Raw genomic sequence first — 27,969 nt, 5'->3', positions numbered from 1 at the left:
GGAAGCCCAGCTAGCACGGAGATTCGAAGCAGCAGACGGACGGAGGTTGGCGCGATCAATTTTCTGATTCTGGGAAGTTGTTGCTAAAGATAAAACGAACACTTGCAGAATGGGTACCGAGCAACATGGCAAGAAAGTCCAATGCGTACTTTGTCAAACGTCCGAGGAGAATCCGACAACTGGACCGCTATCGACAAAAGGTTCTGTCACCGCTCATGAAAACTGCTTGGTAAGATTTTAAAAGGCGTTATAACCAGGGCCTGGAGTTTCTGTTATTCCAGCTACGCGGGTCATTTAGCTTTGGGCGAAGATTTTGGTACTGGTAGGCTAGCAAAGATAACTTTCTTGAAGGAACTAAAACGAGTCAATCAAGTTAGAATATTAGTATTTAACAAGGTTTCCCAAACTCGGTGCACGTTTTGGTTTTTGCCCTAGCACTACACAGCTGATTAAAATAATATAATTTCAATCAGCTATGTAGTGTTACCTTGGGGTCAAGAGGACCGAGTTGGGAAACGCTGAGCTAACAATCTGTGGTAAACCCAGTTGACAGTGTGGCCAAAGAGTTTCTAAACCCAGAGGAGCAACATCGCGAGACTTCCGGGAACGCTTGCGAAACAGAGCCGTTTAGGAAGTAAATTGGGTGTATTCGTAAATTCACTCTGGAGTGCGTTCGTAATTTCAGAGTATTGTCAGATTCGTTCAGAGCGCACACTTTTCTCAATCCTAAAGCACAACCTAGATTCGAGCCAGTGTCTTAGTTGAACATGTTGTTACTCCAACCTCGTGAAAGTGACAAACTGACACGTTTACATTCTTGTAAAACAAAAAACTTCATATCGAAGGAGTGCATTTGATTTGACGGCGTGCACATGCGCGAGACGACCGTTATGCCTTTGCTAGCCAACGTCGCAATGACATCGCCTACAAGCGTGATCGGGGTTTTCTATTGGGGAAGCCGTTTTAGCCTATCTTCATACTGTACTGTCTTTGGTGGCGCACTATAGGAGACCACGAAAGGACACCTTTACAGATAAGATAGGCTGCATGGCTTTGTGGTTTACTTTCCCATTTAAATTATCAATGCAGTTAGCCCTAGGCAAAGGTCTTCTCTGGCCTAGGCTGGAGATGTGGGCCAGTTAGTTGGGGGTATACTGAGCGATTAACTTTTTTTTTTTTTTTTTCGGTTATTAAACAACTAATTGAATTACTAGAACTCCATTTGAACTCCATTTAGTTCGTTTTTTTGTGATCCCAACGCGCCTGTTCTCTAGAGAGAAATCAAATCATTCACGAGAGAAATCAACTCAATAATTACATTATGTGGGACGCTGGGCTGAATGGAGTTTTCATGAAGCAAATATTCAATTTAGTTCAGCGCAAACGTGGTAATTCACTACAATGACCAAAATCCATTGCGCCTGTTTTTTTTTTGGTTCGTCACTAGTTACCACAGCCACAAAGTCCTAAACCCCGCCTACTACATTATGTTGGATACACACAGACCACATGAGAGAGGAATGTACACAAGACAAGGACGAGACAGAGGGTTAGACAGTTCGTGAAAGTATGCCTTATCATCTTTGAAGAACTAGTCAAATGTTATTGACAGAGAGCTCTGCAGCTAGCCTAGCTAAATAGGATGACTAAAGACAGGACAGTATGGGGAGCACAGAGATAAAGTTAAAATCAAATAAGATTTGATTTGTCACGTGCCGAATACAACCGGGGAAGACCTTAACATGAAATGTTTACTTACAAGCCCTTAACCAACAATGCAGTCTTAAGAAAATAGAGTTAAGAAAATATTTACTAAATAAACTAAAGTAACAAAAAAAAAAATAACGATGCTATATATAACCTTAGGGGGTCCCGGTACCGATTCAATGTGCAGGGGTACAGGTTAGTCGAGGTAATTTGTACATGTAGGTAGGGGTAAAGTGACTATGCATAGATAATAAACAGTGAGTAGCAGCAGTGTGAAAACAAACGGGGGGGTCAATGTAAATAGTCCGGGTGGCCAATTGATTAATTGTTCAGCTGACTTATGGCTTGGGGGTAGAAGCTATTAAGGAGCCTTTTGGACCTAGGCTTCGTGCTCCAGTACCGCTTGCCGTTTGGTAGCAGAGAGAACAGTCTATGACTTGGGTGACTGGAGTCTTTGACAATTTATTTGGCCTTCCTGTGACACCGCCTAGTATAGAGGTCCTGGGTGGCAGGAAGCTTGGCCCCAGTGATGTACTGGGCCATACGCACTACCCTCTGTAGCGCCTTATGGTCGGATGCCGAGCAGTTGCCATACCCGGCGGTGATGCAACCGGTCAGGATGCACTCGATGGTGCAGCAGTAGAGCTTTTTGAGGATCTGGGGACCCATGCCAAGTCTTTTCAGTCTCCTGAGGGGTAATCGGCATTGTCGTGCCCTCTTCATGACTGTCTTGGTGTGTTTGGACCATGATAGTTTGTTGGTGATGTGGACACCAAGGAACTTTAAACTCTTGACCCACTCCACTACAGCCCCGTCGATGTGAATGGGGGCGTGTTCGGCCCTCCTTTTCCTGTTGTCCATGATCAGCTCCTTTGTCTTGCTCACGTTGAGGGGAGAGGTTGTTGTCCTGGCACCACACTGCCATGTCTCTGACCTCCTCCCTATAGGCTGTCTCATCGTTGTCGGTGATCAGGCCTACCACCGTTGTCGTCAGCGAACTTAATGATGGTGTTGGAGTCGTGCTTGGCCACGCAGTCGTGGGTGAACAGGGAGTACAGGAGGGGACTAAGCACGCACCCTTGAGGGGCCACTGTGTTGAGGAGCAGCGTGGCAGATGTTGTTGCCTACCCTTACCACCTGGGGGCGGCCCGTCAGGAAGTCCAGGATCGAGGGAGGTGTTTAGTCCCAGGGTCCTTAGCTTAGTGATGAGCTTTGTGGGCACTATGGTGTTGAACGCTGAGCTGTAGTCAATGAACAGCATTCACACATAGGTATTCCTTTTGTCCAGGTGGGAAAGGGCAGTTTGGAGTGCAATTGAGATTGCGTCATCTGTGGATCTGTTGGGGCGGTATGCAAATTGGAGTGGGTCTAGGGTTTCTGGGATAATGGTGTTGATGTGAGATGACCAGCCTTTCGAAGCACTTCATGGCTACAGACGTGAGTGCTACGGGTTGGTAGTCATTTAGGCAGGTTACCTTAGTGTTCTTGGGCACAGGTGGTCTGCATGAAACATGTAGGTATTACAGACTCGGTCAGGGAGAGGTTGAAAATGTCAGTGAAGACACTTGCCAGTTGGTCCGCGCATGCTCTGAGAACACGTCCTGGTAATCAATCCGTCTGGCCCTGTGGCCTGGTGAATGTTGACCTGCTTAAAAGTCTTACTCACATCAGCTACGGAGAGCTGTTTGGCTGCTACTGTCTGAGCAGAGATGAGATGGCATGACTTTAAGGAATTAAAAATAATAAAGTCATCAAATAAAAACAAAGTAATATACAAAACTGTCTTCCCCACGGTTTCCCAAACTCTGTAGTTATTTGAATCAGCTGTGTAGTGCTAGGGCAAAAACCAAAACGTGCACCCAGGGGGGGCCCCAGGACCGAGTTTGGGAAACCCTGCATTAGCGGAGAAAAATATTTATCAGCAGAGCAGGGAGAAAAAAACCCCACACCAAAACATCTTCCTGCGGCCATGCATGGTTTATGAGTTTAGTACAACTGTCATACCCCATCAGAACCCCAAAAAGAACATCTATTTCATTGTTTGTTTGTAAACAATTTAATTGTAAACAAACACTGTATAGCTTCAAACATGGTTAAAACTATAATTTTGATCTCATGGATGGTCAGTCCTCGCATCCACAGCTCTGTCTATGAATTTGATTGCTTACATAACACTTAGGCCTATGTTATGTTTTTTTGGTGTGTTTTATTTGGATACATGTTATGTAACCAATCAAATTCATAGATGGAGCTATCGATGCAAGGACTGACCATCTATGAGAATCCCAGATTGTTGTTTGAATCCCAGATTGCCCCTTTAACTCTCTGCTTTTCCATGTGTTGTCTGAATGGCAGCTTTATTCATCTGGGATTATTTGCCAGAACTCGCCAGAGTTTGACGACTTGTTTGGTTTCTCTGAGGAAGATGTCCTTAAGGAGATAAAAAGGGGAAACAGACTGGTGAGGTTCTTTTATTGTTTCCCTTGGCTGTTTGAATGTTTCCTTTGGTTGTTTGAATGTTTCCCTTGGTTGTTTGATGGTTGTTTGAATGTTTCTCTTGGTTGTTTGATGGTTGTTTGAATGTTTCCCATGGTTGTTTGTATGTTTCCATTGGTTGTTTGAACGTTGTAGGAAGGAATTAAGTCTAACTGTTTTAGTCGGATCCTCTAGTTATGTCTGATGTTTAGTTATCTAATGTAGCCTTTACAAAGCAAACTGCTACTTACTGTACTGTTTCTCCAACCCAGATTTGCTACAGATGTAAGAAGAAGGGTGCCACGGTGGGATGTGAGGTGAAACGCTGTAAGAAGTCCTACCACTACCCCTGCGCTGTGCGAGACGGGGCCCAAAACGTTGATGACCATAGAGAAGAGAAGTTTACGTTAGTGCAAGGCACAACGTCTTTTCTTCCTAACAACTATGAAATATATTTTTGAACTTCATTGCAAATGAGAGGTGGTTCTTAACTGACCAACTTGAAGGGATACTTTGGGATTTTGGCAATGAAGCCCTTTATGTTATTTATTTATTTAGTAGAACGTTTGCGGGATGAAATCTTTTGAGATGCACCATCTCGTTTTCAAGTGTCCAAATGAAATAACCGAAACAAACAATACTTACAGTTGAAGTCGGAAGTTTACATACACTTACAGTGGGGAGAACAAGTATTTGATACACTGCCGATTTTGCAGGTTTTCCTACTTACAAAGCATGTAGAAGTCTGTCATTTCTATCATAGGTACACTTCAACTGTGAGAGACGGAATCTAAAACAAAAATCCAGAAAATCACATTGTATGATTTTTAAGTAATGAATTTGCATTTTATTGCATGACATAAGTATTTGATACATCAGAAAAGCAGAACTTAATATTTGGTACAGAAACCTTTGTTTGCAATTACAGAGATCATACGTTTCCTGTAGGTCTTGACCAGGTTTGCACACATTGCAGCAGGGATTTTGGCCCACTCCTCCATACAGACCTTCTCCAGATCCTTCAGGTTTCGGGGCTGTCGCTGGACAATACGGACTTTCAGCTCCCTCCAAAGATTTTCTATTGGGTTCAGGTCTGGAGACTGGCTAGGCCACTCCAGGACCTTGAGATGCTTCTTACGGAGCCACTCCTTAGTTGCCCTGGCTGTGTGTTTCGGGTCGTTGTCATGCTGGAAGACCCAACCACGACCCATCTTCAATGCTCTTACTGAGGGAAGGAGGTTGTTGGCCAAGATCTCGCGATACATGGCCCCATCTATCCTCCCCTCAATACGGTGCCGTCGTCCTCTCCCCTTTGCAGAAAAGCATCCCCAAAGAATGATGTTTCCACCTCCATTCTTCACGGTTGGGATGGTGTTCTTGGGGTTGTACTCATCCTTCTTCTTCCTCCAAACACGGCGAGTGGAGTTAAGACCAAAACGCTCAATTTTTGTCTCAAAATGGCTTAAGGACAACAAAGTCAAGGTATTGGAGTGGCCATCACAAAGCCCTGACCTCAATCCTATAGAACATTTGTGGGCAGAACTGAAAAAGCGTGTGCGAGTAAGGAGGCCTACAAACCTGACTCGGTTACACCAGCTCTGTCAGGAGAAATGCGCCAAAATTCACCCAACTTATTGTGGGAAGCTTGTGGAAGGCTACCCGAAACGTTTGACCCAAGTTAAACAATTTAAAGGCAATTCTACCAAATACTAATTGAGTGTATGTAAACATCTGACCCACTGGGAATTTGATGAAAGAAATAACAGCTGAAATAAATAATTCTCTACTATTACTCTGACATTTCACATTCTTAAAATAAAGTGGTGATCCTAACTGACCTAAGACAGGGAATTTTTACTAGGATAAATGTCAGGAATTGTGAAAAACTAAGTTTAAATGTATTTGGCTAAGGTCTATGTAAACTTCCAACTTCAACTGTATCTACTTCCCCAGAGTCAGATGAAGTCATGGATACAATTTTTAGTGCAATTTGAAGGAAGTTGCAAACTAACGTTAGAGCAATTGATAACTAGGGTTAGCGCATTGAGTTACATTTTTACATAAAAATGTTTAGTCATTTAGCATACGCTCTTATCCAGAGCGACTTACAGTTAGTGAGTGCATACATTTTTCATACTGGCCTCCCGTGAGAATCGAACCCACAAGCCTGGCGTTGCAAACGCCATGCTCTACCAACTGAGCTACACGGGGCCTGAGTTACCATAGACTTCCAGTCATTGCGCTAACGCTAGTTAGCATTGGCTAGCAAAACTACCTCTAACTTCCTTCATACTGGATGCAGAGACATAAAAATGGTATCCATGAGTTCATCTAACTCTGGGGAAGTAGATCCTCTGTAGCTCAGCTGGTAGAGCACGGCGCTTGTAACGCCAAGGTAGTGGGTTCGATCCCCGGGACCACCCATACACAAAAAAAAATGTATGCACGCATGACTGTAAGTCGCTTTGGATAAAAGCGTCTGCTAAATGGCATATTATTAGATAAAGGTCATGACCATGTTATTGAATGGGGCTCTATGACTGTATCTCTGTGTTTTACAGGTTGTACTGTCAGAAGCATCATCCGGAGATGGCAGGTGAGGCGGCTGTTAGGAGTTTTATGTGTCCATCTGGTTCATGCCTGTAGGCTACCTGAGTAACTGTTACTATAGCAGAAATCAATGAGTTGTCATTCCCAATATATATCTGGATGTGTTTAGTTTATTAAATACCTATTAGTCCATCAGGGCAAATCTTCCTGGCTTTGTACACGAACACGCTGCCTCTGCCGGTCCAACTTGCAGTTCCAGCAAAAAGCTATAAGTTAATGAGGTGCTTCTTTGACTTTTTGTTGAGGGTTGTTTCTGTCTCAACACAGCAACCAATGGAACAGTGAGTAGAGCATTGTCTTTCAACGGGGATTCAAACACAGAGGTGAACAACAATGGAGAAACGTCACCCAAGGTCTGTGTTCCACTGATTGTACTGTAATAACACACATACAGGACAATTATGGAATGGATAGTTAACAGCTAGGCCTATATATGACTGATTACCTGGTCACTATCCCCGTCCGCTGGCCATCATTGAACCACATCATCCAGCTAAAGGCTGAGAAGCAAACACAACTAAATTAATCAATTTCCGTTCCCATTTCCAGCTGTTTTGTCTCGTCTGTGAGAAGAAAGAGGAAACCGTCAGTCTAGAACACATCGATAGTGGCATTGTCAAGTGAGGATGAGGAGGAGTTTTTAATTCCAAAACCATTATCTTTGCTTTTTCATTTCTATCATTGATGTCAGTACAGTGCTTTATTATGTAGTTGTGAGAGCCTGGCGTGTCTGTCTCTGTCACTTAGGCCATATTGTGAAAAGCATGAACTACAGTCGTTGCAGAAAGAGCTGGATGGTAAGTAATTTATCTCCAATGACTCACACCAACATGGACTTGACTTCTCCTTTGGTTGTGTTTCCATGTAGTTTAAAGATCAGATTTATAGTTTAGAAATGTATGTTTCAATTCTAAAGGACTTGATGCAGTGGCAGGACCCTCATCTCACAATAGTGACTCCAACATGTCTAGTAAACGACGGCAGAAACAAACACCCAAGGTGTGTATTTAGCTGTTGAGAAGGGATGTAAACTCAGCAAAAAAAGAAGTGTCCCTTTTTGAGGACCCTGTCTTTCAATGATAATTCGTAAAAATCCAAATAACTTCACAGATCTTCATTGTAAAGGGTTTAAACACTGTTTCCCATGCTTGTTCAATGAACCATAAACAATTAATGAACATGCACCTGTGGAACGGTCGTTAAGACACTAACAGCTTACAGACGGTAGGCAATTAAGGTCACAGTTATGAAAACTTAGGACACTAAAGAGGCTTTTCTACTGACTCTGAAAAACACCAAAAGAAAGATGCCCAGGGTCCCTGCTCATCTGCGTGAATGTGCCTGAGGACTGCAGATGTGGCCAGGGCAATAAATTGCAATGTCCGTACTGTGAGATGCCTAAGACAGCACTACAGGGAGACAGGACGGACAGCTGATCGTCCTCGCAGTGGCAGACCACGTGTAACAACACCTGCACAGGATTGGTACATCTGAACATCACACCTGCGGGACAGGTACAGGATGGCAACAACAACTGGCCAAGTTACACCAGGAACGCACAATCCCTCCATCAGTGCTCAGACTGTCCGCAATAGGCTGAGAGAGGCTAGACTGAGGGCTTGAAGGCCTGTTGTAAGGCAGGTCCTCACCAGACATCACGGGCAACAACGTCGCCTATGGGCACAAACCCACCGTCGCTGGACCAGACAGGACTGGCAAAAAGTGCTCTTCACTGACGAGTCGCGGTTTTGTCTCACCAGGGGTGATGGTCGGATTCATGTTTATCGTCAAAGGAATGAGCGGGATCGATTTGGAGGTGGAGGGTCCGTCATGGTCTGGGGCGGTGTGTCACAGCATCATCGGACTGAGCTTGTTGTCATTTCAGGCAATCTCAACACTGTGCATTACAGGGAAGACATCCTCCTCCCTCATGGTGTACCCTTCCTGCAGGCTCATCCTGACATGACCCTCCAGCATGACAATGCCACCAGCCATACTGCTCGTTCTGTGCGTGATTTCCTGCAAGACAGGAATGTCAGTGTTCTGCCATGGCCAGCGAAGAGCCCGGATCGCAATCCCATTGAGCACGTCTTGGACCTGTTGGATCGGTGGGTGAGGGCTAGGGCCATTCCCCCCAGAAATGTCCAGGAACTTGCAGGTGCCTTGGTGGAAGATTGGGGTAACATCTCACAGCAAGAAGTGGCAAATCTGGTGCAGTCCATGAGGAGGAGATGCACTGCAGAACTTAATGCAGCTGGTGGCCACACCAGATACTGATTCAGGGACACATTATTCCACTTCTGTTAGTCACATGTCTGTGGAACTTGTTCAGTTTATGTCTCAGTTGTTGAATCTTGTTATGTTCATACAAATGTTTCCACATGTTAAATTTGCTGAAAATAAACGCAGTTGACAGTGAGAGGACGTTTCTTTTTTTGCTGAGTTTATATCTTCAGTAAAGAAAGTCACGTAATATGCTCATGTAATCATATATGGTAATATAATAGTGAATCGTAATCTCTTTGCTTTTGCTGTTGAAACAGAGACGGTTGAGCTCCTCTAGCACGTAAGTATGGAATTCATGTATGCATGTCATAGTTGGGTGGTCTGTTTCTTGGATGCTGTCCAGTTGACCTAGTCCATGAGCTAGGGGGTTCGGTTTGGGGTGACAATTATGTCTCATAGTGATTTTATTTGATGTCCCTAAAGTAGGAAAATGTGTGATAGCATTCCAGCAATGGTAGCTTTCTGTGTGTTAACACTTTCTTCAATCCTTCCATCCCATTCATCTTTGCTCCTTAATTTCTATCATTGATGTCAGTACAGTGCTTTATTATGTAGTTGTGAGAGCCTGGCGTGTCTGTCTCTGTCACTTAGGCCATATTGTGAAAAGCATGAACTACAGTCGTTGCAGAAAGAGCTGGATGGTAAGTCATTTATCTCCAATGACTCACCAACATGGACTTGACTTCTCCTTTGGTTGTGTTTCCATGTAGTTTAAATATCAGATTTATAGTTTAGAAATGTATGTTTCAATTCTAAAGGACTTGATGCAGTGGCAGGACCCTCAGCTCACAATAGTGACTCCAACATGTCTAGTAAACGACGGCAGAAACAAACACCCAAGGTGTGTATTTAGCTGTTGAGAAGGGATGCATATCTTCAGTAAAGAAAATCACGTAATATGCTCATGTAATCATATATGGTAATATCACAGTGAACTGCAATCTCTTTGCTTTTGCTGTTGAAACAGAGACGGTTGAGCCCATCTAGCACGTAAGTATTGAATTCATGTATGCATGTCATAGTTGGGTGGTCTGTTTCTTTGATGCTGACCAGCCCTGTTCTGTTTCACGTTTTGAGTGCATGTAGCTTTATTAACATTCTTTGCTGTCAAAAAGTTAAATATGTAAATATGTCTCTTTAATTCTCTGGGCACTATTTTTCTGAACACTGCTCAACTTTTTCTGTCACAGACAGGAAGTGAAATCATCAAAAAAGAGGATACAGGAGGATTTCTCAGACTCAGGTTACTTTATTGTTCCAGTAGGCTCCCTTTTCATTATCTTGATTGTTGTCGATTTATATTTATACTGAAAAAATATATAAATGCAACATGCAACAATTTCAATGTTTTATTGAGTAACAGTTCATATAAGGAAATCAGTCAAAACTTGAAACTTGAGCAAATTTTAGTGGCCTTTTATTGTCCCCAGCACAAGGTGCACCTGTGTAATGATCATGCTGTTTAATCAGCTTCTTGATATACCACACCTGCCAGCTGGATGGATTATCTTGGCAAAGGAGAAATGCTCACTAACAGGGATGTAAACACATTTGTACACAAAATATGAGAGAAATAAGCTTTTTGTGCATATGAAATATTTCTGGGATCTTTTATTTCAGCTCAAGAAACATGGGACCAACACTTTACATGTTGCATTTATATTTTTGTTTTTACAAAGACATCAGTGATGCATTGCATTGATTAGTATTTTTGTATGTTCTGTAACAGACGGAGATGAGAATGGAATTGACATGGAGTTAGCCCCTTTGGAGTCTGATCTAGAAGACAGTGTCAACTCTGAACACAGGTAATGGTGATGGTGCTCTAGTCTGGTGTGAATAAAACTACTTTCATGTTTAGTCTGATGGGCATAAAAACCCAATCATGAGACATGTTATCTTTTCAGTGTTGAGGCGGTTCCTGTGTAGGCCAAATATTATAGAAAGGGAGGGAGGGAGATAACAGTTGCCTGCCTCTGTAATGTACAGTGACGTTAGAAAAATAATATTGCTCTCTTACTTCACAGAAATCATGCTGAGGCTCCCACCACAGGTAAACATGTCAGGGTACACATTTACACACACAACACATTGCCAGGAGGTTTAATATCAAACCTGATAATATCAAAACCACTGTTTTCCGCAGGAAGTCAGCCAGAACCTGAAAACGGAGACAATAGCGATAGCGATACAGTCATAGACTCAGTGAGTTACACAACACTCTTGACTATTCTTATCCAACACTTCCTGTGGCATTACTGTGTCTCTGTCCTGGTCCTAAACCATTGGTTTGATCATTACTGTGTCTCTGTCCTGGTCCTAAACCATTGGTTTGATCATTACTGTGTCTCTGTCTTGGTCCTAAACCATTGGTTTGATCATTATTTGGTTTGATTGACCATTGGTTTGATCATCATTTGGGCTCCCGAGTGGCGCAGCGGTCTAAGGCACTGCATCTCAGTGCTTGAGGCGTCACTACAGACCCCCTCGTTCGATTCCAGGCTGTATCACAACCGGCCGTGATTGGGAGTCCCATAGGGCGGCTCACAATTGGCCCAGCGTCGTCCAGGTTTGGCCGGTGTAGGCCGTCATTGTAAATAAGAATTTGTTCTTAACTGATTTCTCTAGTTAAATAAAGCTAAAATAAAATAAAAATAAAATACAATTATTGTGTCTCTATCCAGGACGCTGTGTCCCAGAGTCTGTTGCTGTCAGTGGCGTCTGAAGAACCCTCTCAGGGCACAAACCTCTCAGGTAGATACTCACCTCCTACACTCCTTACTTACTATCCCTACTGATCAGTTTAGTCTTGGAAAAGCTTTTGATAATGTAGCCGTTTTCTATTCTCTCCTCTCAGTGTGCAGTTCTGAGCCGTGTGAACCAGGACAAGCCGCAGAACCTGTCCTCTCTGGTCGACACGGCAGCTCTCTCACACTTGGTCCTGCTCACGATCCAATCTCATCCGTCCACTCTGGTCCACTCATTGTCACCAGCACACCTACTCGTACCAGTCCACCAGTCTCACACGTCCCCCCTGGTTGCTGTTTCATCCCTGTGTCCTCTCCACCTTCTCCCTCTCCACACTCTGTCTCTAAACGTCCTCCGGCTGGGCCTGGAGGCCTGGGTTCACCTGTTGGTTCTGACTCTGAAGCCAGCAGAGTGTTCTGGAGTAGGTGTAACGAAGCAGGCTGTACAGAGTCCATCTTCAACACCTTCATCTCTGACATGGTCAGCATCTCCAATAGGATCCTGTCGAATAAGGCCAGTCAGGAGGGTGAGTGGCACGGTTGGGTGGTATTAAAAAAAAACTTGCCTCACCAATGAATCCCTGTTGGGAGCATATTATCAGAAATGCTGACTTTATTTCTTGCCTTCTCTCGTTTTCAGATTTTGATCTCTCTCTGAGAGTGATGGAGGCTTCTGGAAAATTATCACAGATGCTCTCAGAGCAGGAGAGAGGTGAGAATTGGTGGGTTAATAACAGGTGTACAGGAGTTTGTAGCATTGTGTGAATGTTAAGGCTTCTTATTTTTGAAAGCTTATGAAATCTAAATCTAATATATTCTCCCTCCTTTGTTCAGAGTTTGAGAAGAAGCTAAATAAGCTAGAGAGAGCTACAGCAGCCATAAGGGATGCCAGGTCAGCCCTGAAGCGATAAGGAGCACTGCCAGATAAATGACAACCATAATCCACCTTCCCTCATTCAGTTCATTGGCATCACAAGATTTTATAGGGTGCTTTATGCAGCAATATATTGAGAATTTGATTTCTCAATAGTTTTTGAAGAACGCGTTGTTCCACTTTCTTACCTTGTCAATATCATAATCCCCACCCAAAAGTACTTTTATATTGTATGTTCAACCTCTGAGACCGGGAACCAATTGTGAAACAAGAAGAGGCTGCCATTTTGCTTGCCAGTAGCAAAAGGACGTTTTACCTTTAAACAATTTATAAATGTTTATATAAATATATATATACAGTGAGGGGAAAAAAGTATTTGATCCCCTGCTGATTTTGTATGTTTGCCCACTGACAAAGAAATGATCTGTCTATAATTTTTATGGTAGGTTTATTTGAACAGTGAGAGACAAAATAACAACAAAAAAATCCAGAAAAACGCATGGCAAAAATGTTATAAATTGATTTGCATTTTAATGAGGGAAATAAGTATTTGACCCCCCTCTCAATCAGAAAGATTTCTGGCTCCCAGATGTATTTTATACAGGTAACGAGCTGAGATTAGGAGCACACTCTTAAAGGGAGTGCTCCTAATCTCAGTTTGTTACCTGTATAAAAGACACCTGTCCACAGAAGCAATCAATCAATCAGATTCCAAACTCTCCACCATGGCCAAGACCAAAGAGCTCTCCAAGGATGTCAGGGACAAGATTGTAGACCTACACAAGGCTGGAATGGGCTACAAGACCATCGCCAAGCAGCTTGGTGAGAAGGTGACAACAGTTGGTGCGATTATTCGCAAATGGAAGAAACACAAAATAACTGTCAATGTCCCTCGGCCTGGGGCTCCATGCAAGATCTCACCTCGTGGAGTTGCAATGATCATGAGAACGGTGAGGAATCAGCTCAGAATTACACAGGAGGATCTTGTCAATGATCTCAAGGCAGCTGGGACCATAGTCACCAAGAAAACAATTGGTAACACACTACGCCGTCAAGGACTGAAATCCTGCAGCGCCCGCAAGGTCCCCCTGTTCAAGAAAGCACATATACAGGCCGTCTGAAGTTTGCCAATGAACATCTGAATGATTCAGAGGAGAACTGGGTGAAAGTGTTGTGGTAAGATGAGACCAAAGTCGAGCTCTTTAGCATCAACTCAACTCGCCGTGTTTGTTGGAGGAGGAATGCTGCCTATGACCCCAAGAACACCATCCCCACCGTCAAACATGGAGGTGGAAACATTATGCTTTGAGGGTGTTTTTCTGCTAAGGGGACAGGACAACTTCACCGCATCAAAGGGACGATGGACGGGGCCATGTACCGTCAAATCTTGGTTGAGAACCTCCTTCCCTCAGCCAGGGCATTGAAAATGGGTCGTGGATGGGTATTCCAGCATGACAATGACCCAAAACTCACGGCCAAGGCAACAAAGGAGTGGCTCAAGAAGAAGCACATTAAGGTCCTGGAGTGGCCTAGCCAGTCTCCAGAACTTAATCCCATAGAAAATCTGTGGAGGAAGCTGAAGGTTAGAGTTGCCAAAAGTCAGCCTTCGAAACCTTAATGACTTGGAGAAGATCTGCAAAGAGGAGTGGGACAACATCCCTCCTGAGATGTCTGCAAACCTGGTGGCCAACTACAAGAAACGTCTGACCTCTGTGATTGCCAACAAGGGTTTTGCCACCAAGTACTAAGTAATGTTTTTCAGAGGGGTCAAATACTTATTTCCCTCATTAAAATGCAAATACATTTATAACATTTTTGACATGCGTTTTTCTGGATTTTTTTGTTGTTATTCTGTCTCTCACTGTTCAAATAAACCTACCATTAAAATTATAGACTGATCATGTCTTTGTCAGTGGGCAACCATACAAAATCAGCAGGGGATCAAATACTTTTTTCCCTCACTGTGTATATATATATTTAATACATCCTAAAAAGTGCTGATAGCAAGTATACAGAACATAAAGAACACCTGCTCTTTCCATGACAGACTGACCAGGTGAAAGCTATGATCCCTTATTGATGTCACTTGTTAAATCCACTTCAATCAGTGTAGATGAAGGAGAGGAGACAGGTTAAAGAAGGATTTTTAAGCCTTGAGACATGGATTGTATGTGTGCCATTGACAGTGAATCTGCAAGACAAAAGATTTTAGTGCCTTTGAACTGGGTATGGTAGTAGGTGCCAGGCGCACTGGTTTGTGTCAAGAACTGCAACGCTGCTGGGTTTTTCACACTCAAAAGTTTCCAGTGTGTATCAAGAATGGTCCACCACCCACAGGACTGCCAGCCAACTTGACACAACTGTGGGAATCATTTGGGTGAACATGGGCCAACATCCCTGTGGAACGCTTTCAACACCTAGTTGAGTCCACGCCCTGACAAATTGAGGCTGTTCTGAGGGCAAAGGGGGGGTTGCAACTCAGTATTAGGAAGGTGTTCCTAATGTTTGGTGTATATTTGTATGTGAAATTGTAGCTCAGTTGGTAGAGCGTGGCGCTTGCAACGCCAGGGTTGTGGGTTCGTTTCCCACGGGGGGCCAGTATGAAAAATGTATGCACTCACTAACTGTAAGTCGCTCTGGATAAGAGCATCTGCTAAATGACTAAAATGTACCTCTTAAAGCATTCATTTCAATCATTTTTATATCCTGGCCTAAAGCTTTTAACATCTTCTGTACTTAAAACGTCTTATAATCTACATGATTAGGGTTTAGAGTTATTCCTAAATCATATGGGTAGGAAAAACCTGCTTGTCTTTAACTGCTCATCCACTCTTTTGTTAACTGCACTGTTAATGTTAGGTTGGCACACTTTTTATTCATTTTGTAATAAATGAAGAACCAAACTTGTCCGTGGCAGATTGGAGTTTCCCTCATTCTATCTTGTTCTTAGGTGATAAAAAACACCACACTTGGATTTGATCCATGGACCTTCTGCATGGCAACCGGCATGTGTATTCACCCCCTTTGTGGTCCTCTGTAGCTCAGCTGGTAGAGCACGGCGCTTGTAACGCCAAGGTAGTGGGTTCGATCCCCGGGACCACCCATACACAAAAAAATGTATGCACGCATGACTGTAAGTCGCTTTGGATAAAAGCGTCTGCTAAATGGCATATTATATTATTATTATTATATGTTACACCCTCCACCCTCACTATTACATAATGCTGTAAGCCTGGTGTTTTAGGCCAATCAGATAAGCTCTGAAAAAGATCTGATGCGATTGGACAAAAGACCAATTAGTGAAATAATATTAAAATTGGGCTGCCTGTCTAAACATGCAATCCACCCTCATATTTTGACTGGGATTCAATCATGTTTGCAGACAAGCAGCTTTCAAAGGCAATGTTACCATGTTCCAGGACATTGGATTAAAGGTAAACGCTGCATACAGAAGTATTCATCCCCCTTGGCATTTTTCCTATTTTGTTGCATTACAACCTGTAATTTAAATGGATTTTTATTTGGATTTCATGTAATGGAAATACACAAAATAGTTCAAATTGGTGAAGTGAAATTTAAAAAATAACTTGATTCAAAAAAATTAATAACGGAAAAGTGGTGCGTGCATATGTATTCACCCCCTTTGCAATGAAGCCCCTAAATAAGATCTGGTGCAACCAATTACCTTCAGAAGTCACACAATTAGTTAAATAAAGTCCATCTGTGTGCAATCTAAGTGTCACATGATCTCAGTATATATACACCTGTTCTGAAAGGCCCCAGAGTCTGCAACACCACTAAGCAAGGGGCACCACCAAGCAAGCGGCACCATAAAGACCAAGGAGCTCTCCAAACAGGTCAGGGACAAAGTTGTGTAGAAGTACAGATCAGGGTTGTGTTATAAAAAATATCCAAAACTTTGAACATCCCAGGGAGCACCATTAAATCCATTATTTAAAAAATGGAAAGAATATGGCACCACAACAAACCTGCCGAGAGGGCCGCCCACCAAAACTCACAGACCAGGCAAGGAGGGCATTAATCAGAGGCAACAAAGATACCAAAGATAACCCTGAAGGAGCTGCTAAGCTCCACAGCGGAGATTGGAGTATCTGTCCATAGGACGACTTTAAGCCGTACATTCCACAGAGCTGGACTTTACAGAAGAGTGGCCAGGAAAAAGCCATTGATTAAAGAAAAAAATAAGCAAACACGTTTGGTGTTCGCCAAAAGGCATGTTGGAGACTCCCCAAACATATAGAAGAAGGTACTCTGGTCAGATGAGACTAAAATTGAGCTTTTTGGCCATCAAGGAAAACGCTATGTCTGGCACTAACCCAACACCTCTCATCACCCCAAGAACACCATCCCCACAGTGAAGCATGGTGGTGGCAGCATCATGCTGTGGGGATGATTTTCATCGGCAGGGACCGGGAAACTGGTCAGAATTGAAGGAATGATGGATGGCGCTAAATACAGGGAAATTCTTGAGGGACACCTCAGTCTTCCAGAGATTTGAGACTGGGACGGAGGTTCACCTTCCAGCAGGACAATGACCCTAAGCATACTGCTAAAGCAACACTCGAGTGGTTTAAGGGGAAACATTTAAATGTCTTGGAATGGCCTAGTCAAAGCCCAGACCTCAATCCAATTGAGAATCTGTGGTATGACTTAAAGATTGCTGTACACCAGCGGAACCCATCCAACTTGAAGGAGCTGGAGCAGTTTTTCCTTGAAGAATGGGCAAAAATCCCAGTGGCTACATGTGCCAAGCTTATAGAGACATACCCCAAAAGACTTGAAGCTGCAATTGCTGCAAAAGGTAGCTCTACAAGTATTGACTTTGGGGGGGTGAATAGTTATGCACGCTCAAGTTCTGTTTTTTTGTCTTATTTCTTGTTTGTTTCACAAAATATATTTTGCATCTTCAAAGTGGTAGGCATGTTGTGTAAATCAAATGAAACAAACCCCCCAAAAATCAATTTTAATTCCAGGTTGTAAGGCAACAAAATAGGAAAAATGCCAAGGGGGGTGAATACTTTCGCAAGCCACTGTATGTCAGTTCATTTGGAAACTACTGGAAGTCAAGTGCACAGTGGTTTCAGATTGAATGCCAGCATTTATTAGGCTATTGTGAACACAGGTATACCTTTTTTGAGAAAGGACATCAACAAGATTCGTTTTTCTTTATTTGACTCTCACCTGGGGTGTTTTCAGTTCGATTAAATGTCCTGTAGCTCAGTTGGTAGAGCATGGCGCTTGCAACGCCAGGGTTGTGGGTTCGATTCCCACGGGGGGCCAGTATGAAAAATGTATGCACTCAGTAACTGTAAGTCGCTCTGGATAAGAGCGTCTGCTAAATTATTTAAATGTAAATGCTACGTTGAGTGACGGTTTGTACTGAAGGAAACCTTTCCCCAAAACGTTCTTCAACGTTCTTGAACAGACTTTGAGGTATGTTTGGTGGGTGTGGCTTGAAGCAATGAGTGACTAATTAAAAATGGCAAAGGTAAACAAACCCAACCCCTCCCCATTTTTTCAACTGGTCGTTCAGAACAGCACAGTTTCCGTTTAGTGGAACGTTGCACACCGTACTGAACGCAGCCCTGTAACTCCAACCACTGACCTGTCACTGTAAACTCTGCCCACTGAGCTTTCATCTAACCCAGGGGATGTCGAATTTAATTCCACGGAGGGCCTAGTGTCTGCAGGTTTTAGTTTTTTCTTTTCAATTAAGATCTAGAAAACCAGGTGAGGGGAGTTCCTTACTAATTAGTGACCTTAATTCATCAAGTACAAAAGGTGGAGCGAAAACCCGCAGACACTCAGCCCTCCGTGGAATGAGTTTGACACGTGATCTAACACAGGGGTTCCCCAACTTTTTCACTCGGGCCCCCCCTTCCAGCATTGGGGAACATCCCTGCACCACATCTATTTCTATGGGCACAAGCACTGTTCATGGCACAAACTGTTCACACCCCTCTTGTTGGTGTAAAGAATCTTTCAGGTATAAAGCTTATTTCATGCAATTCTACACATTTTGACATGGGGTGCAAAGAACATTCAGCAGTTTTAAAGCAAATTTTCTTGCAATTCTATACATTTTTCCATGTCTAATGTGTATTCATGTGATATGAGTGACTAGAAATTACAAAAATATCTATGGGCTAAAAAGACCTAAATAAAATAACGTTAGCTGACATGGGATAGTTGATCTGGACATTTGACAAGTTATAAATAGCTCTCTAAGGTATGCAATGACTAGCATGACAAGAGGAACTGATGATGCTTTCAAGAGTAAGTTTAAAGCTGGACTAAGTTAATAAATAAAAAATACTATATTTTTTTTTGGGGGGGGACACTGCGTCCCCCCTGCCGACCCCCACAGTTAGGGAACCACTGATCTAACCGATCAAATGTGTTCTGCCCTTGAGGTAAAGCGGCCCTCAACTGGATCCAATAAGGAAAACTACTGAGCTGGTTAGTGTATTTATATTGGTTCAGCAGTCAGTGGTCATATTGAGGAACGTCATCTGGCACTCCATACAATTGGCATAGAAATAAATTACTGATGGTTGGAATGGAATCATAACTGGAATTCCAGACACTCTTCAAAACAAAGCAACCTTGACCCAGCCGTCTCACACTCAGTATGTAAATATATCTACAAATGATCTTTAATAACCATCATAAAAATAGGCGATTATAATATTTCTGTACAATATTTCTGTACAGTTGAGATACAGTATAGTGCAAACATTACTGAAAAGTAATCATTTGTAACATCTTTCAACACAGGCTGAAAATACTGCATACAAAAACTCAGCCAACCCAATGTTCTCTAGAAACTCTGTCATAGTTTAAATTGACCCCCTGCACAGGTTCTTTTGTTGCACTTTTTAGGAATGTTGTGATGTCATGTGGTCCACTTGTATTGCTCTGTAACAGATTAAGGGCTGGAGTCAATCTGTATCACAGATGTATCTCGGAAGATCCGTGTTATAGCTCAATTGAAATGTAAAGGCAATGTTCCCGACGCGTGCGCAACTATGGGGCAAAACAGACAGGGTTGGCTGAGATTGCCAACATGTGAACTATATTTTGTCTCCAAATGTTTATTGAAAACAAATACATTTTCACAATGAGTACTTGTTCGCAAATACAGTGTAGTGTATTAAGATTATGACTTTGATAAGGTTTTAAGTGGAACCTGAGAGGATGTTTATTTAGAAGAAAGGGAGACGTTTTTAGGGTGACGCCCCATAGAAGACACGGGATTGGACAGTAGAGGGAGCCACCCATATTTTGGGGAATATTATAAGTACTGGATGGAGACAAAGAAGAGCAGAGCGGCCATTGCAATTTGGGAAACACTGCTCTCCGGGTGATCATGACATCTGTAAACTTATGCTGAAATCTTGTGATATGAATAAAACTTATGATCAAAGTTCAGTATAAGCGGACTCCTTTGTTTAACAGCATTATTAGCAACATTGACTCGACACTACAAATTTGGCAACGAGGAATGAGGCGGATCTACGTCTCTGCAGTGTTATATTCATGAGCAACGACGTGACTCTCGCTCAAGACGCCGGCTTAAGGTGAGATTTCTCACGGTCTTGTGTGTGTGTTTCCTTCGTTAGCTTCTGGGTATGTGCGCTCAGGAGATGTACCGTAAAGGACCGGTGTGTGCTGCTGTTGCTTTTGTTGCTGCGAACTAGGGGTCTGGCCTAACCATTCTAAATTTCTTTGCACTGGTAACCAGCGCAAAAGGGGGGAGTGTCTATAGAGTGTCTATAGAGATATTTTGCTTGAATAAGAGTTCAAGAACAATCGATTGAGAGAGGAATAAGGAAGGCAGATGTATGTAACTTAGAGCCGCTGTGGATCAACGATAAGCCCTGATACAGGCGACCTCTATGGTGGGCCGAAAATCCTGATAACCCGTTAGATGTGTTTTAGGTGAGTCCTGGGGACTGAAGGCCGTAGTATATTGGAAATGCATGTTACCGCTCAGCTGGCGGTTGACGAATTGTTTGTTTGATGTGACCACTCGTTTCAATTCCATAGGGATCTCGTGGTAGCACAAATTTAGCTAACAAATGAAATTTTACGGCACGGCGGAGGGAGAAATGCTAACGTGGCCTGCTAATTATGCTTCATGCTACATGCTAATGCTAAATGCTAAATTCATGCTACATGCCAATTTTTGATGCGGGTTATTGTTTAATATTTGTTCCTTGGTGGTCCATTGGAATGGAACGAGCCACCAAAATGTGTGTTTAGTTAGCTTGGGCTTGGTGCCTGGTGTTTTGTGAGCTCTGTTAAGTGTTATTGTTTGTCTATAAGGGTAAAGGAGAGGAGCTATAGCGAGAACGCTAACGTTCTGTTGTCTGTAGTGGAGAGAGCTGCTTCCACTGTGAAATCGTAGTGATGAATGTACTGCGCATGCGTGTGATTTTACGACACTAGAGTGACGTAGGGGTAAATAGGTCACTCCTCTGCTACACTGTGCAAGGGGGGAGACAGACGAAGGAACAAAGAGTAGAGATTTAGAGTCTAATGGTGTATTCTGGTTGTTACATCGGCTGTTGTTTGAAGATTAAACTGTTTTCTTGAGACCTATTGAATTGATAAATTAGATATGTTGACGGATTAAAATAAATAAAATAAAATGACGGATTAAATAAATAAAATAAAAATGTTATTGAGCTATTTATGCGATTCCTGAGTTAATTCTTAGCGCGAATGTGACTGGAAGAATATTGAATGGTTGAAGTAGCTCAGTGATTGCATAAACTACTAAATTCTTGTCTGTTTCTTTGTTCTTTTGTCATATGAGAGACGATAAGGGGAACGAGAGGAGAAAGAGACGAAGTGCTGACGTGTACATCATGTGACAGGGTGTGACGCGACAGAGGCTGCCGCACCGGATCTCGTCAAATATCAGGCTAGTGCTGTTCTGTTTACAAAGTCTTCCCCTACAGGATATTTGATGTTATGACAATTTGACAAAGACTTGGCAAAAGACTGATCAATTGAAGTAATTGCGTATTGGAGTTTTTGTGCATGAGTGAGTTTGATTACAGTTGTGTTGGGAATCGAGTACTGACATTATTCTGTAAAATTAAGATAATTGGGTGCTTACTAAGCAATGGGGTTTATGAGTACTGTAGTGTTGCTGGATTATAGGTGTTTTTCTTTTTGTATTGCTCTGAAGTTGTCTACTTTCCTGTACTTTTCCTGATTGAAGGTGGTAAGATAGCCACTAATTGATAAATTAGTAAAATAGGAAATAGAAAAAATATATATATATTTTTGATTATTCATACATTTATTGATTAATTGTTTAATAAAAAAAAATAAAAAAAACTTTATTTAATTATTTTTGAATATTCATATTTTTTTTAATTAATTTTTCTTATTTAGATTTTTAAAAATATATATATATGTTTTTTTTTAGTTTATATTAATAATTAAAGGGAGGACACTATAAGCTATATATTCTAAAATAATAAAATAATTCACAATAAAGGAATATAAAAGAGTTGTTACAATGAGGAAAAAGGACATAAGGACTATGAAGGTAATTATAATAGTAATAATAATAATATAATAATAATGATGATAATGGACTATGAAGGTAATTACACCTGTTGATATAGTACAAATTAGTAATCCTCTAGTTAATGGTATTGCAAAGTTATCTGGCAAATGGAACAAACGTTGGCCTGACATTGAACAACCATGGCCAGTAGAAGGGACTCTTAACCCTGACGTAATCAAGATAATGAAAGTGCTTCTGTCAATTCATAAAGCAGATCAAAAGAAAGGGAAAAAAAGGGAACAACGTAAAGAAAAGAGACAAAGAGAGCTGGGTGTTCTTAAGCTGTTTGAGAATGAAGGACAAAAACTGATAAAAGATGCCAACAATAAGATAAACAAAGGTATAGAGAAAATTGTGAAACAAGGAAAGGCGACAGAAAAACTAATGGCAGAAGTCAGTACACCTTACTCACATACGGATTCAGCAAAAAGACCCCCACCTTATGAGAAAGAAGTAGAGCTTAAGGACGTCTATCCTCAGCTTCCGGTGATCGTTCAGGAGGGTGATTATTGCATCAGAGATGAAGATGAACGAATAATAGAGAGAGGACAAGCAGAAACGACCATAAAAATGAATCCAAACTCCAGAAGTAAGAAAAAACCGAGATGTCTGGAAACTAAGAGAAGAATGAGGTTCGGAAAGATGAAGACAAAGATAAAGAGTGGGAGAGTAAGGGTGCTTCATATTCAAGAGGATTTTATCCAGCAATGACTAGCACAGAAGAAATAGAAAGAGATATAGACCGATGCGTATCATGCGTGGATAAAGCGAATAGTTTAGAAGAAGTAACACAACTGGAGGAACAACTCAAGAAGCTGAAGATACAGAAAAAGGAACTGCTGAGAAAAGAATCCCAAGAATCTGAGAAAAAATATACATTGAGGCCAAGGAAAGAGGGCACTAGCAAGAAAATTATGCCGGTGATCATTCGAGGTCAAAACTTAGAATATAAGCCTTTGCAAAGTACCGATATGTCAGATATACTTGAGAAGCTGCCTACTCTTCAAGATGGAGCCTATCCTTGGATTTCAAAATTGGAAGAAATTACAGTGGGAACACAGTCTGCTATAGGAGACATTAAGATACTTTTGTCTAATCTCCTTGGGATTCCAGGTATGGAAGAAATTTTTCAGAGAGCGGGACTCAATAGATATGTGGGGACTGCAGTGAACGACCCTGAATTGTTGGCTGCAAGTAGGAATCGTCTGTGGAGAGCATTGAAAGATACATTTCCAACAAATGTACATCCTGATAACATTCTGATTGACCCACTAGGACAACAAGAAAATCCGAGAGCCTATGTGTCAAGAGTCCATCAAGTGTGGAGAAATATTACTGGAAATGATCCAGATGTGAGTCAAATTGAGCAGTCAATTTTGAGAGCTAAATTGCAGATGGGACTGCCCTCACCAGTAAGGAGTAAACTGGCAGAGGTGGTTGGACTTGGAAGCATGACAAAAGGCGTCTATACAGATCATATAGCCCATCAAGTGGATTTGTACAGAAAAAAGGAACACAACCAGAAAGAACAGGACCAAGAAACTCTCAGAAAACTCAATCAAATACAGCTGGGGAAGAATAAGAAGGAGAAGAAACAAGCTTTGGTTATGCAGAATCAGGGTGCACCAAATCAACAATCACTGCAGCAGCTTCAACAGGACCAGTTCCAACCGCAATTGTATCAGCCACCAATAGCGGTTCCAGTTGTTCCATATCCACAGCCAGTTTCTGGACAGACACAGAATTGGAGAGGAAGAGGACGAGAAGGCTTAGGAGGAGGAAGGTTTCAGCCACACTTCCAGCAACTCTCAGAAGTGTGTTATAATTGTGGACAGGTTGGTCACTTTACCTGTGAGTGCAATGCGCCAGGAGGAAACAACAGAGGAAATTTCTGAGGAAGATAAAGGAGCAAGTGAAGATCAACTGGAGGACAGGTGAACCCTTAAAGGAGCAAGGATTCTAGAGTGCCTAGAAGATCCGAAGTGGGGTGTCAGCTGATAGCACCAATTAGGGAGAAAAAATATCTAACAATTGAAGTGAAAACAAAGGACTAGGAGAGGTGAATAGTGGAAAAGCTTTTATCTGTGTTGAGCCTAAAGAGGTTAAACATCTCACTATGTAAAATTAACTAATTAGGATAGGGATTTGAGGGAGTAATACAGTTGATTACTCTTAAGGAACCAATTGAGCTCTGCTATAAAAAATCAAAGAGAAATTAAAATACACATACTGGTATCAGAACCTATAGATATTGCATTGTTGGGAAGAGATGCATTGTGTAAATTGAACTGTACAATAAGATGTACACTAGACGGCTGTCTGGTAGAAGATTTTAAAAGAGTAGGGTTTTTGGGAATCATATTTGCTTGAAAAGATAATGTCCTCCTTCCTATGACAATCTATTAGACTGCCTATTAGACAATCTGTCTGAAAAATAAAGTTAAAAGGGGTGACTGTTATTCTTGGTTACATTCCTACACCAAGAGGGGAAAGAGATTTCAAACTAGGCTAAAAGATGTTCGATCGTTTGCCAAGTCTGTGTGTAAAGAAGTCTAGACAGGGGATTACCCAATCACATATTCTAAAAATTGGTGGTAAAGGCTTTTGTGAATAAATCAGTGGAAAGGGTTTTTTTTAAGTTAGGAGAAAACATTAGATTAAAAAAGTTAGGAGAACTAGGGTTGAAGGAACTCTAGGACAGTAAGCTAAGTTTCAATGTTAGTAGGAAGAGAGAGTGAATGTAGTGACACTAGTGGTGATAGATGGAAATACAAGTAAGGAGTTAAGAGTCTTAGGGAGAATGGATGAAGTAACAACAAGGACATCAACACTTCAGCCTATTATAACAACAGTGAAAAGCAATTTAACTCTTTCAACATTGATAGTTATTAAAGCCATAAATATATTGCATTTGATTACAAGGGAGCAGATAGCTCCAGCACCAATTTTAGAGGAATTTCATAGTCTGGGAAGCCTATCATTGGAGGATAAGTCTAAGAGAGAAGTGGGGATTTTTCCATGGTATGGTGTAAAATTTGGGAAGATCATATTGATAATATTACCTATACTTTGATTCCAGATAGTTCTGATAATATCACTAGTGTTATAGATGCATTGAAGAATATAAGGGATGCATTTGGTAGATCTGAAGGAGCTGGATGGTCAGCGAAGTCTTGGTTGCAAGATCAGTTAGGCCCAGTGGGAGCAGTGATGGTTCAGATTTTAATAGCAGCTTTGATAGCACTGTGTGTGATGTTTTGCTTTTGTACCTTGTTACTGACCTTTGCGAAAGCTATGATATTGAGATGGGTTGGAGTTGTGATGCCTGGAGACAACTCTCAGATGCCGTTGTTGACTGTTCCTGATCTGGATGAAGAGGGACAAGTGGGACTGGATGGAGTATTGATGGATAAATATCCTTTTTGATTATTTGATCATTTTTTAAATGTTTTTCAATATTAGTGTGATTTTAGTATTTTGTTATGAATCAAAGGGGGGAAATGTATGAATGAATCACATTATTCTATCATTTATATATCATTTTATATTCTTAGTTGATATTGATGTTTTAATTTGAAAGTGTTGTTTTGCAAAAGATACTGTTTGGTCTTTTCTTTTCTTCCAAAAGCATTTGGGGGAATATGTAGAGATTGAAATACTCAAACAAGGACAATATGAAGGAACAATATGAAAGGAGAATATGAAGGGACTGGAGGAGATGGAACAAGGAAGGTGTGGAAATGTTCCAATTCCATCATCGAAGATGCATTGGAAGTCGAGACTGCGGAGGAGATGAAGTGTAGTGGATGACATTCCAGTGTCTGCAATGAAATATAGACATATTTGCATGTGTAATACATAATTTGTGTCATATTCTTAGGTATTAATTTTTGTAGAATGATATTTGATGTTATTGGATACATGTGGGGATCTTAGATGTTTTTGTTTATTTCGTGGAAGCTTAGGGACATGGAGTCTAGGCAGGGATAGAGATAATCCACCGTAGGGTCCGATGGGTCGACCAGCCTTAGTGTGGACATTTTTTGGATAGTATTTTGTTTGCTGGGGCTTTCATGTGTATTTAATTGCATCATAGTTTCAAATGCATTGATAAAGATTTATGAATTGATCTGGAGTACCTAGGTGGTTGCCTGGGGCAGAGGGGCCGTGAGAGAATTTTACTGTCTTGACTGATGGATGGATATTTGGAAAGAAGGCTGCCAGACAGGTTTTTCACTCTCACACTTCATAAAGATTTGTTCATATTTCATAGTAATGTATTCACACTTCATAAAGATTTGTTCATATTTCATAGAAAGGTATTTACACTCCAGAGAAAAGTGTTTTGGGTTTATTGTTAAAGATACTCAATAAGAGAAATTGTTACTTGTCATAATCCTATTCTTTTTGTTTTCGAGACTTTTGGTTGTTTCGGAGGGGGGAAATATGTAGTGTATTAAGATTATGACTTTGATAAGGTTTTAAGTGGAACCTGAGAGGATGTTTATTTAGAAGAAAGGGAGCCGTTTTTAGGGTGACGCCCCATAGAAGACACGGGATTGGACAGTAGAGGGAGCCACCCATATTTTGGGGAATATTATAAGTACTGGATGGAGACAAAGAAGAGCAGAGCGGCCATTGCAATTTGGGAAACACTGCTCTCCGGGTGATCATGACATCTGTAAACTTATGCTGAAATCTTGTGATATGAATAAAACTTATGATCAAAGTTCAGTATAAGCGGACTCCTTTGTTTAACAGCATCATTAGCAACATTGACTCGACACTACAACAGCATTACAGTGGTTGGTTAACTAGCTAGCGAATTTTAGCCATATTAGCATTGACATGAAATCAGTCAAAACACCTAAAAACAAGACATGATATCAAGAACAAGATAAAACCAGCTGAAACGAACCCGCTACGATTTCCCCATGGCAGCTTCTTGTCATTGTTGCTAGCTATTTGACCGTTCAGAATCATCACAAAGCACAGCTTCCGGCCTCATCGATGTGTGCGCATAATTTTCATGATGTTGTCAGCCAACCCGTCTATGTCGGCTCAATCGGAAATGACCTTGACATTTCTACGTGGCTCTTCTGCGATACGGATTGAATCCAGCCCTATGACAGGACACAAGCATCTTATAACCGGAGACCCTCTTTTAAATTTTGGAGCACTGAAGAACCTGGCCACAGTGACAAGATACATACTCAATCTCACACAATCTCCCAGAACCCACTGCACCACATCAAGAAGTGCAGACGTGCTCTTCACTTGTCAAGAACGAACTCAATCCACACGTACGATTGGAAGGAAAAAAGGGAAAATAAAAAATACTGACAAAAAAACTCTGGCCTCCTGAGACGCAGGATGAAACTACCAAACCACAGAGGGAGACAGAAGATGATATCCATATCTAATACCTCCTCTGAACAATTATTTAACACCCCTAATACAGGGGCTAGGGTAGCTTCTTCTGAATGTCCTGTGCCACCCATCTCATGTGCAGTAGACAGACAACCAGAGGCAGGCACAGTGGCTAACGCCAGGGCTAACGGACAGCTGGGTGGCTCTGTATCAGACTGCAGGCCAGGGCCTTGTTAGCGCAGCTTTAGCGTAGCCCCCTTTGAGAGAGACTGTGGGAGATAAAGCAGCGTGAT

The 27,969-nt window shown here is 41.8% G+C and overlaps 1 protein-coding gene across 5 annotated transcripts; it reads left to right on the top strand.

Annotated features, from left to right (window-relative positions):
* The first annotated feature begins 9 nt into the window (after positions 1-9).
* LOC121536529 lies at positions 10-13,099 on the top strand. Of its 5 annotated transcripts, none has more exons than XM_041843867.2 (20): positions 10-229; positions 4,063-4,167; positions 4,455-4,588; positions 6,744-6,778; positions 7,060-7,073; positions 7,342-7,412; positions 7,540-7,589; positions 7,709-7,791; positions 9,336-9,358; positions 9,670-9,719; positions 9,837-9,919; positions 10,046-10,068; positions 10,269-10,321; positions 10,808-10,886; positions 11,106-11,131; positions 11,225-11,283; positions 11,763-11,832; positions 11,936-12,352; positions 12,466-12,537; positions 12,660-13,099. In XM_041843867.2, the coding sequence occupies exons 1-20, from the start codon at positions 110-112 to the stop codon at positions 12,734-12,736; spliced, it is 1,644 nt and encodes a 547-aa protein (XP_041699801.1). In that variant the 5' UTR covers positions 10-109; the 3' UTR covers positions 12,737-13,099. The 5 variants fall into 5 exon arrangements, with proteins under 5 accessions (XP_041699801.1, XP_041699799.1, XP_041699800.1 ...); XM_041843865.2 differs by having other exon boundaries at positions 7,060-7,145; XM_041843866.2 differs by having other exon boundaries at positions 7,060-7,145; positions 12,466-12,547; positions 12,660-12,750.
* Positions 13,100-27,969: the final 14,870 nt, after the last annotated feature.

Source organism: Coregonus clupeaformis, chromosome 23 (assembly GCF_020615455.1).
Source record: "Coregonus clupeaformis isolate EN_2021a chromosome 23, ASM2061545v1, whole genome shotgun sequence".
NCBI lineage: Eukaryota > Metazoa > Chordata > Actinopteri > Salmoniformes > Salmonidae > Coregonus > Coregonus clupeaformis.
This window is presented reverse-complemented; position numbering and strand designations above follow the sequence as displayed.

Excerpts from the sequence above, each read along its gene's own strand:
- LOC121536529 (XM_041843865.2), top strand. The coding sequence starts at position 110 with ATGGGTACCGAGCAACATGGCAAGAAAGTCCAATGCGTACTTTGTCAA. Across the intron at positions 7,413-7,539 it reads ATCGATAGTGGCATTGTCAA|GCCATATTGTGAAAAGCATG; the intron begins GTGAGGATGAGG and ends TCTGTCACTTAG. Across the intron at positions 11,833-11,935 it reads TCAGGGCACAAACCTCTCAG|TGTGCAGTTCTGAGCCGTGT; the intron begins GTAGATACTCAC and ends CTCTCCTCTCAG.